The 12,361-nt window shown below is 47.5% G+C and overlaps 1 protein-coding gene across 13 annotated transcripts in view; it reads right to left on the minus strand.

The window, feature by feature from the left end:
• Nucleotides 1-240: 240 nt before the first annotated feature.
• The window catches only part of ANKHD1 (ankyrin repeat and KH domain containing 1), a 116,428-nt gene continuing 104,307 nt past the window's right edge, over nt 241-12,361 (minus strand). For 4 of the 13 annotated variants that reach the window (XM_075766614.1, XM_075766617.1, XM_075766611.1 and 1 more), the window contains 7 exons: nt 8,620-8,814; nt 7,251-7,505; nt 5,721-5,896; nt 4,500-4,664; nt 3,991-4,037; nt 636-809; nt 241-461 (listed from right to left, as the gene is read on the minus strand). In XM_075766614.1, the coding sequence (XP_075622729.1) occupies nt 656-809; nt 3,991-4,037; nt 4,500-4,664; nt 5,721-5,896; nt 7,251-7,505; nt 8,620-8,814 (992 nt within the window). In that variant the 3' untranslated portion in view covers nt 241-461; nt 636-655. Of the gene's footprint in view, nt 462-635; nt 810-3,843; nt 4,038-4,499; nt 4,665-5,720; nt 5,897-7,250; nt 7,506-8,619; nt 8,815-12,361 lie in introns of those variants that run through there. The other 9 variants (XM_075766610.1, XM_075766609.1, XM_075766608.1 and 6 more) reach the window with 9 other exon arrangements.

Below are 12,361 nucleotides of genomic sequence, written 5' to 3' on the forward strand. Positions count from 1 at the left end.
CAGGAAGGCCTCACCAGCTGCCCCCACCCCAGCTGGACAGGCTGCATGTGGCACCCCAAGCCTGGGAGCAGGCACTGAGACCCTGCACTCATCATCCCCGGCCTGCAGGGTCTCAGTGCAGGAGGGAGAGCCTCTACACCCTCAAAGGGCTCCTGGTGCTGCTCAGCTCCTTTTAGCTCCCCTCCCCAAGGGCTCTGAGGACCCAGCTGAGTCCCAACAGAGATGGACCAGGTCAGCACAGGGGTTTCATGGTGTTTATTGATCAAGCATGAGCTCCTAGGCAATTGCACCAGCCAGTTGTGCTAGAGCCTGAGGTGTCACACATCCATCCCCAGCATCAGAGAGGGCTGAAGCCAGCTGGTCACAGTGCCAGCACCTCCACAAGGCCCAAGAACAGGCCCAGCCATGGCCTGGAGACAGGGAGCTGGAAACTCAGATGTCCATCTCAAACTGGTCTTGATCTGCAAAGGTACAGAGGGATACAGGGCCAGCGTTAGGATGGGGCTGCCGTGGGAGAACATGCAGGCAAAGAGGGCAGGAACTGGAACTGGGGTTGAGCCAGGATCTCCACTTGGAGGCCAGGCAGGAGCCCCTTGCCCCAGGCAGTGCATAGGCTGTGTGCCTGGGCTGCTCACCTGGCATGGCTTCTTTGCTCTCATTCTGCTCCTTGAGCTCCTCCAGCTTGACGAGGCTGGACTGGGCCAGGGATGTGACACCGGGGATCTGGGGCAGGCAGCAGGGAGGGGTCCTGGCCACGGGTGAATTCTTGCACTCCAGCAGGAACTTGCGGTCGTAGATGATGCGGGTACCTGCCAAAAGCAGGGGGCTGTCAGGCACTGCTGGCCTCTGGCCACCACGGTCTCCAAGCACCACAGCCTGAGCCTGCAGCAGGGGGTGGGACCCAGCACCTGGTGACGGCTTGGGGACACGACTGGCTCTGGAGCCACTGTTGGGCTTCCCACGTGGCAGACTGTGACACCTGTCCTGCCCAGCAGCTATTCCCCACCTTGTTTGTCCCCTTAAGGCTCCTGGAGCTCTGTCAGGGCACAGCACAGGGGGGTCCAGCCTCGACACAGCTGCCTCATAGCAGCTGACACCACAGCCACCCCTGTACTGCCTGGAAGGCAGGGCCAGCCTTAGGATACTCAGCACACAGCCCAAGCCTGATGGCCAGGTAGCAGGCAGGTCCCCAGCATACCCTGCCCAGGGGTGGCTCCCTGCAGCTATCAAACAGCTAAGGCCCCCCACTGACACCACGGGGAGCTGTAGCTGCGAACCCGTTACCATCAGCTCAGCCAGTGAGCCATCCTGCTGTGCCCTGCACAAGGACAATGCACTGGGTTTGATGTGACACCTGCTCCAGTGCACCAGCCTGCTGGGGGTGCAGCCCCAGGGCAGTGCCCACCCGGGGCATGCGCTGCCTGTGCCCAAGTGTCTGCAGCAATCCCCGAGGCTGCGCCAGCCTGCGTGCCATGCCTGCTGCCCTGCACCAGCTTCAGCCCTACCTTCCCCTGCCCAGCTGTGCCTGCAGCCAAGCACTGCTTCCCTGCCAGGCTCTGGCAGCGAGTGCAGCCCAGGGCAGCGGCGAGCACAGAGCGCCCAGCACCACAAACGTTACACACCCAGCGCCTGCCAGCACAGGCCTGGCTCCCCAGCCCCAGATAAGCTTATCAGAGGCACAGAAAGGAACCAGTGCTCAACTGAAACTTGCCCAGCTCAGTGACAGGGCACATACTACCCTGCGGACAGACAAAGAAAAGGACCCATTCGACAGCTGAATCAGGGGCTTTGGCAGGGGGGTGGGGGGTGTGGAAAGGGGGCAAGAGGGCAGGCCTAGGGTACCCCTGGAGGAAGCCGTGCCACCCACTATCTTCCTCCAGGGCTGGGAGCAGACTTCTTGCACCAGCTCCCTGTGCCATCCCCAGCGCTGGCCAGCTGTGCTTGGGCATGACCTACCCCCAAGGGACCAGCACTGCATCCACCACACCTGACATCCACTGTCAGCAGCCGCTCCCCAGCAGTGCAAGCACCAGGCACTGCCTCTGCCTGCTCCCCCTGGTTCCACAGGACAAGGATGGCCCTAACTTCTAGAAGTATCTTTTCACAAAGCTTTGGGGTTGCTTTTTCCACTCTAGCTCTGGGCTGCCAGGGAAGCCACCACCCTGGTGGTGCTGGCCCATGGGCCTGCCTGCATCTGATGCCCAAAGCAGGGGCCCATGACCCCAAGACCAAGCTTCAAAGTGGAGAGCCCAGGAAGTAATCCACTTAGGAAGGAGCTGCCTAAATTAAGCAGGGATGGGGCGGCTAAGGCCACCGTTCCGTTCAAGGGACAACCCCATCCCCATGCTGGGTCTTACCCCCTGGTGTGGTGGAGTAGACGGTGCCACCTGGTGTGGAGCTGTAGCCTTCTGGGATGGGGAGATGGTGTCTCCCTGGGACGGGGCAGGAGGAGGTAGCAGTGCCCGTTGCAGCCATGGAGCCTGCATGGGTGGGGTGGGGCCTAAGGCCCCTCCCCTGCAACTCACCCCAAGAGCAAACACGTACAATACCATTTGTTTTCAATAGAATTCCTGTTAACACGAGTGTTTCTCCTTTGGCATTTGCACTATCAGGGTGGCAGCGGCAGTTCAATGTTATTTGCATTTCTTCCTCAAATACTAGGAAAAACATCTGAATATATCGTCCAATAGCATTTCTGACATTTATTTGCCTGCGGTACTTGGATATTGCTTGTGCAATTTGGGTTCCTCATGCTTTTCCTGGGGAAACTCTGCTGCTGCATGTAAGGATTTGTCTGGAGGTGAAGTCTCCATCTGGTAACTAGGTAGTTACCTGCTTGAGGAATGGACCAAATATTCAGTGTAGTTGCCGCATTGCCATTGAGCAAAAGCAGAAATAAGCATAGTCCCAGTGCAGAAAGTGGAGAACTTTTGCACCTGGGTAGAGAATGAATGCTCATCTTAAGCAGTATGCAAAAATCCCTTTCTTCCTCATGGAAAGGACGTGAAGAGCTCTTACCAGATTTAAAGGGTTACAAGAAGCTTAGATTTGAATATATTACGTTTTTCTCTAGTGGGAAGTGGTCTCAGCTTTCCTAAGATCTGCTTCTAGGCAGCTGGTCACACCAAGCCAGGTGAAGAAACCCTGCCTTTACCTATGAACTACCTATTTACCTTCTGCAAATTAAGATGCCATCAGTTGCCAGGTTGTCAACTTGGCCCTTATTTCCAGCCCCTGAACAAAACCTGATCTCTCAAGGCAACCCACCTGGAAAAAGAGTGCTAGAAGCAGCAGAACTAATCCAGAAGGAAAAAAAAAAAAAATACACAACCATCTTCTCACACACACACACAAAAGGCTAACAACCAGTAGGGGGAAGGACTTGGCAGACCTTGTGTCGCAGACAACTGCAGATCAAAACCCTCCCCCAAACCCTGACTGCATCTATGTGCTAATTATGTGGCCCTGAAAAGATGCATCACTGGGCACAGTAGCAGCTACTGATGACAACATACAGCCTCTTCCAAAATTCTCACACATGACCTATAAATACTGTTCGCCTTTTATTGAATATTCAGGTAAATATTTCACATTAATACAGGCTACATAAAGTAGAGCCACTATACGACATGAAATTTACTCAGCTTTTCCTTTTAAGTATGTAAACAATTATTTACCACCCTAAAAGGTTGAAATCATGTAATCAACTAGTTCTCTGCTGCATACAAGGAACATTCACTAGTGTTTAGCCAAAAGCACTAGTTTCGTCTGATTTTTAAGTTCCAAATGGCTAACCTAACTGGAGAACAGAATCAGTTTGTATAGGAAAATCGGTTTGTTCTTATCCAACAGGCAATCAAGTTTCCATTGTTGCAGCCCACAGGAAATTGCTTAGTTAGGCACATTAAAAAAATCCCCAAGGTTCAAGATCATAAAGATTCCTAAACAAGGCTAAAAAAAGGATAGACACCCTTAAATCAGTTGACGTACTTGAGATGCATGTTTCCAATGTGAGGTGCCCAGGTGCCAGGCCAAATCTACAGCAAGAAATAAAAAGACAAGTCTATTATGAAAACAAATACAGGTTCCTTTAACAGAGCGTTTAACCACTAGAGGGCAAGCTTAAGGCTTCCCCCTAAAATACAACCAGACTGTCCAAAGGCTGGGAGCCCTCTTCAGCTCTGGCCAAGGTTTGACTGACAAACTGCAAGGTGCAGAGTATGGATATAAAGTCTCTCACTTATAACAAAGTCGATTACCTGGCTAAGCAGTCTTGAAATACTGCTTATTTTAACCTGAAAGGTTTGGTACAGATAATGCCATGTATTTTTCATAAACACACCCACACTGTAGGGTAAAAGTCATGCAAAAGAGCTCAATTCTAGTATCAAAGAACTGAAAAAAAATGTCATCTATCCAAAAATGAAGAAAACCAAACCAAAGCACAACACCTTAAAAAGCCCCAGGTAAGCAAAGGGGGAAAAAGGCAGTCACGCTACCTGCTGAGCATCAGTACATTCTGTTGAGTTCTGGACAACTTTTATCATGGGATTCCAGGCAGGATCTGGAGTATGGAGCCCGTTAAAGAGGGGGCCTCCTGGGCCGTCCGCTAGCTGAGGGTGCGAGGGTATTAGAGTGCCACCGTACATGGAAATTGGTAGACCCTGAGGGAACAAGAGAAAGCACCGTTGGTGAAAAAGGTAGTGGCAGTGAAGGATAAATGTAGTACCATGTTTGCCAAGATGGCAGAGGCAGTCCACATCTACATGTAACATTCACCTACTGGCAAATATTTCAGCACTGTGAGGAAACAGGACATCACTGCACATATAGGCAGAGTATGGAACATTGTGAGTCTTCAGACCTTCAGATTCAAGTCAGTTCACCCATCTTTCTGAAATTACATCTCGCCAGTATGCAGCAGCCTCTGCACAGCGCTTTATGACCCCATAAAGCCAGACCGAGCAGCTGTACAAAGTGATCTCAGCGCTCCCTCCTCTCACCTCTGCAGCACGTGATAACCTTGGTGCATGCAGGGCTGCAGCCAGGCGCTGCACTTCAGCAAAGCCACTATACAGCTTAAGCCTACAAGATCTGGAGTTGAAAGTTTTCTATAAATTACTAATGGCCATCTAAAATATTTGTCCAGTTGAGGAAGAGCAAGTTACAGAGCAGCTTTTTGCAATTATGAGATTTCTTTTGGATGACTGCTGCTCTACGGTTGAGAAGAGCACATGCTACAGCTACTTCTGAAATGTGCTGTGAGCAGGTCTGCTGTTGAGCACATTGTCCTGGACATTCCTCCAGTGGTGGCTGAGCTGTCTATGGCTTGGCTACACCTGTCTGCCTCAAGCTACTTTCCAGCATTAACATACAAGGCACAGACTTACAACCGGTCCTGTTATCCTGCTGCTTCCTTTCCTTGTACTGAAAGCATGAAGCAAACTTAGCCTCAAGAGCTGAGCAAGCCTTATGAAACGTTTCCGAGCAGCTGAGCTTCTGAGAAAGGAAACACTGGAGAACAATGGAGGCATTCAGCTACTTGACGAGAGAACATCTGCAATCTACAAGGCTTGGGCACCTTTTCTAGTCAGTACTGAGATGAAAGGAGGTTCAGGACTGGGTGCAGCAAGGAATGATAGAAGAGGCACACATGTACAGGAGATACAAAGCAAGTCTTTGGTCATTTTATAGACTAAATCCAACCCTCTGTAACTTACTTTAGAAAAATCCACAAAACTATTTGGCATCGGTTGGTGGAAAATATTTGAGGGAGCCACTATTCCAGAATCATCTCTCTCCATTGGCTGATGCTGAGAAAACGTGCCTGGGTCTGACAGCTGCTGATGTATTGGATGATTTCCCATGACAGGCTGAGACCAACCTGACAAACCTTCTAGAAAGGAGGAGATTGAAAATGGCTGATTACAATTCATTGAAGATACTCTGGAGTAGAATTCAGAAGCTGTACACACCCACATGCATCCAAAGGCTCCCCAAAAACACAAAGTCACAGAGGTATCTTAGGGCTCTGCTCTGAGCAAAGGCAGACCTTCCACAGCCTACACAAAGCGGGAAGATACCTCCAGTTTTTAGGCTAATAATCCATTACAGACAATGCAAACACACAAGTCTTATCTGTAGCATCAAGGTCTCTCAGAAGGAAGCCAGCAGGCAACACTATATAAGGCTGGCTACATGCACACACACTTTCTTTCCCTCCAGCTCCCACATCCTCTCATGTGCCACTGGAACACAGAAAAAAGCTACACTTGTGACAGGGGCAAAAATAGGGGAAGAAGAGAGACTGGTGAGGCCAGGGAAGTTTGGCCAGGCACATGCTGTCTGCATGTACATTCAGCTTGATCCTACAGACAAGTGTGGAGATAATGGGGACTACTCGTAATTGCAAGTTTCAGGTGTCCACAGCAGAACAGCTGAGATCCAATAAACCTCCAAATGTTGTTCACAAGCACATACAAACTTTTCTTGAAAAAGATATAGCAATGTTGAGACACTAAGTTAACCAAACTATGGAGGGCTTCACTGAAAAATGTAACAAATACGGGACTATTAAACATTTGTATTTAAAGTTACCAGTGGAAACGTTTTACACCTCAAATGCTGCAGCTCCTCCTTTCCACAAGGACCTCAAACTATCAGGAAGTGAACATAAAACTTCAGCTGTTTCAGAGTCATTCTTTTAAAACTGGGCCTGCCTGGAACAGAAGTTACTCCATACTATTCAAGAGTCAGGAGATCAATGCAAAAAATCAGCATCCACAGTTATGTGTTTCTGGATGCATTAGCTACACCACAATTAACATTTTAAGATGTTTACGGAAAGCAGGCTAGAAACTTGGACAGAGGCAGTTGTCCTTTTAGGCCAAGGGTCAGACTTGGAAATGGACTCCCTTAACAGGTAAAAAGTTGTTTACTTTTTAAATTCTGTATCATTCAATAGACTTAATATGAAATTTCTGAGCTGTTCTCAGGGTTTACAAGTGTACGCTGACAGATAATCTAGGTTGAGTGAGAACCACCTACATTAGGAGAGAAAACCACAGCGCTTTCATTGATACGCACTCTTCTGCTACTGACACCGGTTTTCCCTTCAGGACGTACTACATGAAAGTTGATTACAGACTGTGGAGCTTTATTGCTCCTCCCCAACTTCCTTTTCAAATGTAGTACTTCCAAAAGGCCCTACAAGTTTCTTTAGGCTACCCCAGGCTGTACAACAGACTTACCAGACATGCTGTTAACTCCAAAGGACCAAATACCGCTATGACCGACAGGAGCTGTGAAGTTGGTTCCTAAGGGTGTAGGAGTGACAGATCCCCCCTGTCGAATTCTAGCAAGCCTTTCTGTCCCAATCGGAGGAGGTACCTTTCGATCTTGATTGGCGTTACCCGTTTTTGGCTGGCCCAAGTTAGAAGGTGCAGAAGCAGCTGAGAGGGGCGAAGATGATCCTGAGGAAACTGATGGAATAGGAGATTCACCTGCTGAAAAGAATATTTCTCTTGCTTAATTACACACAAAGCACACAAACTAGGAAGCATAAATGCTACCTGCTCTATCCCCTCAATATTATCTCAAATCAAATGATAAAAAGGTTTTAAAGGCTTTTTTGGCAAGCATTCTTCAAGTCTTTTACAAAAATTCTGTTTAGAGTTTATTTTAACTCTAAAATCAACATTGTAACACAAATGCTTTCAGCATCATGTGATACTCTCATGACATAGCAGTACATCTAAATTAATTACAAGAAAGAATAAGAAACATGGAAGAGTTTCAGCAAGAGGTGAAAACGTCAGTCAAAATACCATAAATATCTAAACAGCCTGGTTTTGGTATCGACCACTTCCAGCAGAAATTAGGCAGCTTCCCAAAGCCACATGGTAACCTAAGAGCGTAAGTCCCACCAACTTCAGAAGCGTCACTGACTCTTCTTGGAAAATCCAACTTCCTTTGAGCACTCATTTAAACATTTTGGTTCTTAAGGTCAGAGTGGCAATGAAGTTGCATGCAGTGACATGAAAAGCCTCTTCACTTAAGATTCTGAATCAAAGACCCATATTTTCTGCAAAGCTACTTCCATGTTCTTTCCATTAGGAGAAAGACCCACTGTTAGCTCAGATGATGCTTAAAGATTTTGGAACATTTTAAGTAACATCAAACAATTCCAGAATCCCTTTTTTTTTTTTTAAAAAAAAAGGAAAAAAAAAAAGAAGGGGAAAAAAGAAAAAAGGCAAGTATAACTTCAAACCATGGCAAACATGACATTTTCACCTAATAGTACACTCATACTCTTTAGAGGAGAATCTTTAGCTCGGTAAAATCATCTCCACTCCCCCACAGCTTCATGCCCTCTCCTCTCAGAGCCTATGATGACTGATTTTTTTTTTTTTTCCCCCCAAATATGCCTTTAATGCTACAAGAACTACTGGCATTTTACATGGGAAAACACACAAAACAGTACAGCTTGGGATTTGCACGCCATCCTCACAGCTGCTAAAAGCAACTGGAAAGCATTTTGTGCATCACTGGGTAATTTCCCCTCAAGTTACAAATCTACTAAAGACAATAGCTATGAATTTATAGTTAACTAAGACAGACCCATGAAGTTCCTACATGAATTTGTTGCGCTTGTCCAAGGATGTGGTGAAAAATGCTGTCTGTTAAAGCTGGGAGTCCCAACAGGCGCTGGCCCTTGAAGGTAAACCCGTGCTCCTTGTATGTTTGCTGAAAAGCCTGTCAAAGGACCTGAAGAAGAAGTTGTAGAGCTGTTGGATGGATCTAGAGAGGGTAAGCCTGAAATAAACATAAATTTGATTAAATATCTCTCTTTGGGAACCTGCTTCAAAGCACCAGAGAGAGCTAGTGCTCCAAATATAATTAAAGCATCTCACCACCTTCGGGAGTATCCGCACATGGTAAATTCATTTTACAGGTGCATGATTCTCCCGTAGAAACAGACAGAAGGCATTTCTGTACGCTGTTTGTTTTGGCCTGAAGTTTTTAACAAAACCAGCCATCCCTTTGGTCACTGAAAGGAAATGATCTTAGCAGGGAGGGCAAAGGAGTAAAGCTGGGAGTGGCAAGGATCTTTGCTTACAAAAAAGCCACAAAAGTCAAACTGGGATACAGGGCTCTGTGAAAGTCCCAGGGGAATCCGACACCAGGGAAATAGTTCACTGCAGTATAGTTTTTGCCATCCTATAGGTACATTCACATATAGACTGGTCAGAGCATGCTGTGTCCAGAGAAACAGGGCTGACAATGCACAGCGCAACAGGTGAGGGGGCTGCTTTCTACAGGGATGCTGGAGAGGAAGGGAGAGATGGAGAGAAAGTTCGAAGTCCCACAAAAATTATTAGCAAGGGGAAATTGCAGGTTTTTAATAAGCCAAAGCTTTTAAGTACTTTTCCAAAATGTTGTAAAAGCTCTTATCACACATTATTACCTGAAAGCAGAAATGGGCATGGCCACCTGTTCACCTGAGTTTTGGGTTTAGTTTCAAGGGCCTATTAAACAAGACTAGTTTCAAAGCCATTTAAACATTTCAAAATGACCACAACCAGGACCAGCCTATCATGCTGCAGAGCAAGGTTGAAGGTTGGTACCTACTTACACCACAGCAGTCTGCAAACAGCAGTGGTGACAGGCAATACCTTAGGTCCTAGAGTAGAGGTCCACCTTTCATCGCCTGGATACGTTCCTGAAAGCCAGGTCTTTTCCCCCACCCCCAATATTATCAACCAAGTCAACCTGATTTACTGCTTCCAGAAGTGCCAGATCCAACCTGCTCACATTGACAGAAATGACTCACTGGACTTGAAGGAGGCATTTTTCTCACTAACCCTACCCCAAAGGTTAAAAAAAAAAAAAAAAGAGAAGTTGCCATTACAGACAAGGAGAAATAAATCACCACCACCACAACACAGGGTGCTCAGGCAAGGGAACCTGAGCATGGGAGGACGATCTTTCAGGGTTTGTCACAGCACAAAGCGCAGACTCCATGGCTATGAGGAAGATGCTAATGCCTGTGCAGGCTACCTGTAAATGCAGTTTGATTGATCTGAGTTTGTCTAGAGCTGCAGACTGGCCTCCAGCATGGAGCCTAGCTGTTAGCAGATTGCGGCACCTCCAGCTGAGGGCCCTCCCTATCCATCTGCAATGGAGCTACCGACAGGACACTCTTGCTGACCCTCCATCCACAAAAGTCAACTCAGAGGTAGTCAAAAGGCCCCTATGGTGACTGATTCTACCCCACATCAAAACCAAGTTTCCAGCTGGCTGACAAACCACTGAAGATCCCAAGACTCTGCCCCATACAGAAGGGGTAACAGAGCTGCGGCTGCCCATGGCGACTGCTGATTTCCTAAACAGAGAAGAAGGCAGAAATTATGACAAAAATAGCTCTTCTGCAGAAAAGAGACACTCAGCTGTGTCTTTTGAAGGCTTGGTAGGATGGGTACACAGCTTTCAAAGTGCAGTGACTGTACAGCCAAGACCATTTCAGCACTGCTGTGTATTTCCTACAGGTTGAAGGAAGTGTGACAGCCAGAGATATACAAATTCAGAGTAGTCAGTTTTCAGGCTGTAAAGAACACTTTTTATCATTTTCTTGCCTTTTATGAAAGTGGATGAAAAAAACCCTTTGCTCAATATTAAAAACTGGCTTTTATGAACAATGACTTACAGAATCCTGATTTCAGTAACAAGCTTCCTATTTATGTACCTACCAACAAAATCAGGTTTTGTAATACTAAAACCTTTTGCAATACCATACTCTGCAGTTACTTGGGCCATGAATTCAAACTCTTCATCATGCTCTGAAAGTATAACTGAGCTTTCGAGACTGGTGTATCAATCTCACATGAACCCTGCTCAAAATTCAGTTTATCAAAGCCCCCAGGCACTTCTGCAGAAATTGCAAGGGCTAACTCCACATTTAGAGCAACAGCCGCAACACTTGGTCACTCCATGTACAACAGGGAGCCCAGCCATTTCATGCAACTTCATACTCACATGCTGCTTCCTAAGCTGGCATATTTCAAGTTTGTGATACCTTTTAATACCACAAGAGCAAGGTCTCAAACTCCTTAAAATCCAGAGGCAAGAAGTAACAAATAGACTTCTTTGGTCTTCTACACAGCCTCCCCAAAGGGTTGGGCTACATCTGCCCTCTATCTGCAAGCTGCTAGGACAAGAGATCTAAAGACGTGAGACAAAAGGCCATTTCCAGAACAGATCCACAGCCGGTGAGATGTGCATGTGTATCTGTGCCTCAAAAGAACCGATGAATCAGAGAAAACTCAAGCTGCAACTGAGCTTACTTATGAATAGGAAAAGCAGAGTACCCAAACTCCACCCTGAGGTGACAACCTGTTAAGAAAAAGCTGGTTTAGTGCACAAATTACATTAAATCTCCACCAAATCAGCTTAGAGGTGATCACCAAGAGATGTTGATTTGTGGAAAAATTTGCCACAGCCCAACTATGGAAGACAGGCACAAAAGACAAACCTCGGCTCCGTCAGGTGTAGATTCACAGCTGAGATTAGAGGATTGGCGTCCAGCTGCTCTCATCACACAAAAGTGTACTGAATTGCCAGACAAGGCCCAGACTACTCCTTGTCCATCGCACTGCTGTTGGCCAAAGCATAAGCCTGCAGCGACTGGCCTTTCCCCCCGCCCCTTCTCAAAAATCTCATGAAACCTGCCACCAAACCCTGTGGAAACAGCCAAGGTTCAACCCATCTTGGAGGCTGAGCTGAGCAGAAAGGTCTGAATGCACCCTGGTAAGAGCCAGTGAATGAGATCACAGAATCATAGAATGGTCTGGGTTGGAAGGGACCTCAAAGATCATCTAGTTCCAACCCCCTGCCATGGACAGGGACACCCTCCACTAGACCACGTTGCCCAAAGCCCCATCCAACCTGGCCTTGAACACTGCCAGGGATGGGGCAGCCACAGGCTCTCTGGGCAACCTGTGCCAGGGCCTCACCACCCTCACAGGGAGGAATGTCTTCCTAACATGTAATCCAAATCTATCCTCTTTTAGCTTAAAGCCATTACCCCTCGTCCTGTCACTACACTCCCTCATAAACAGTCCCTCACCATCTTTCCTGCAGGCCCCTTCAGGTACTGGAAGGCCGCAATTAGGTGTCCCCGGAGCCGCCTTTTCTCCAGGCTGAACAATCCCAACTCTCTCAGCCTGTCCTCATAGGAGAGGTGCTCCAGCCCTCTGATCAGCTTTGTGGCCCTCCTCTGGACTCACTCCAACAGCTCCATGTCTCTCCTGTACTGGGGCCCCCAGAGCTGGATGCACTAGTCCAGGTGGGGTCTCACCAGAGC

This window comes from Balearica regulorum, chromosome 14, assembly GCF_011004875.1.
Source record: "Balearica regulorum gibbericeps isolate bBalReg1 chromosome 14, bBalReg1.pri, whole genome shotgun sequence".
In the NCBI taxonomy this organism is placed as follows: Eukaryota; Metazoa; Chordata; class Aves; order Gruiformes; family Gruidae; genus Balearica; species Balearica regulorum.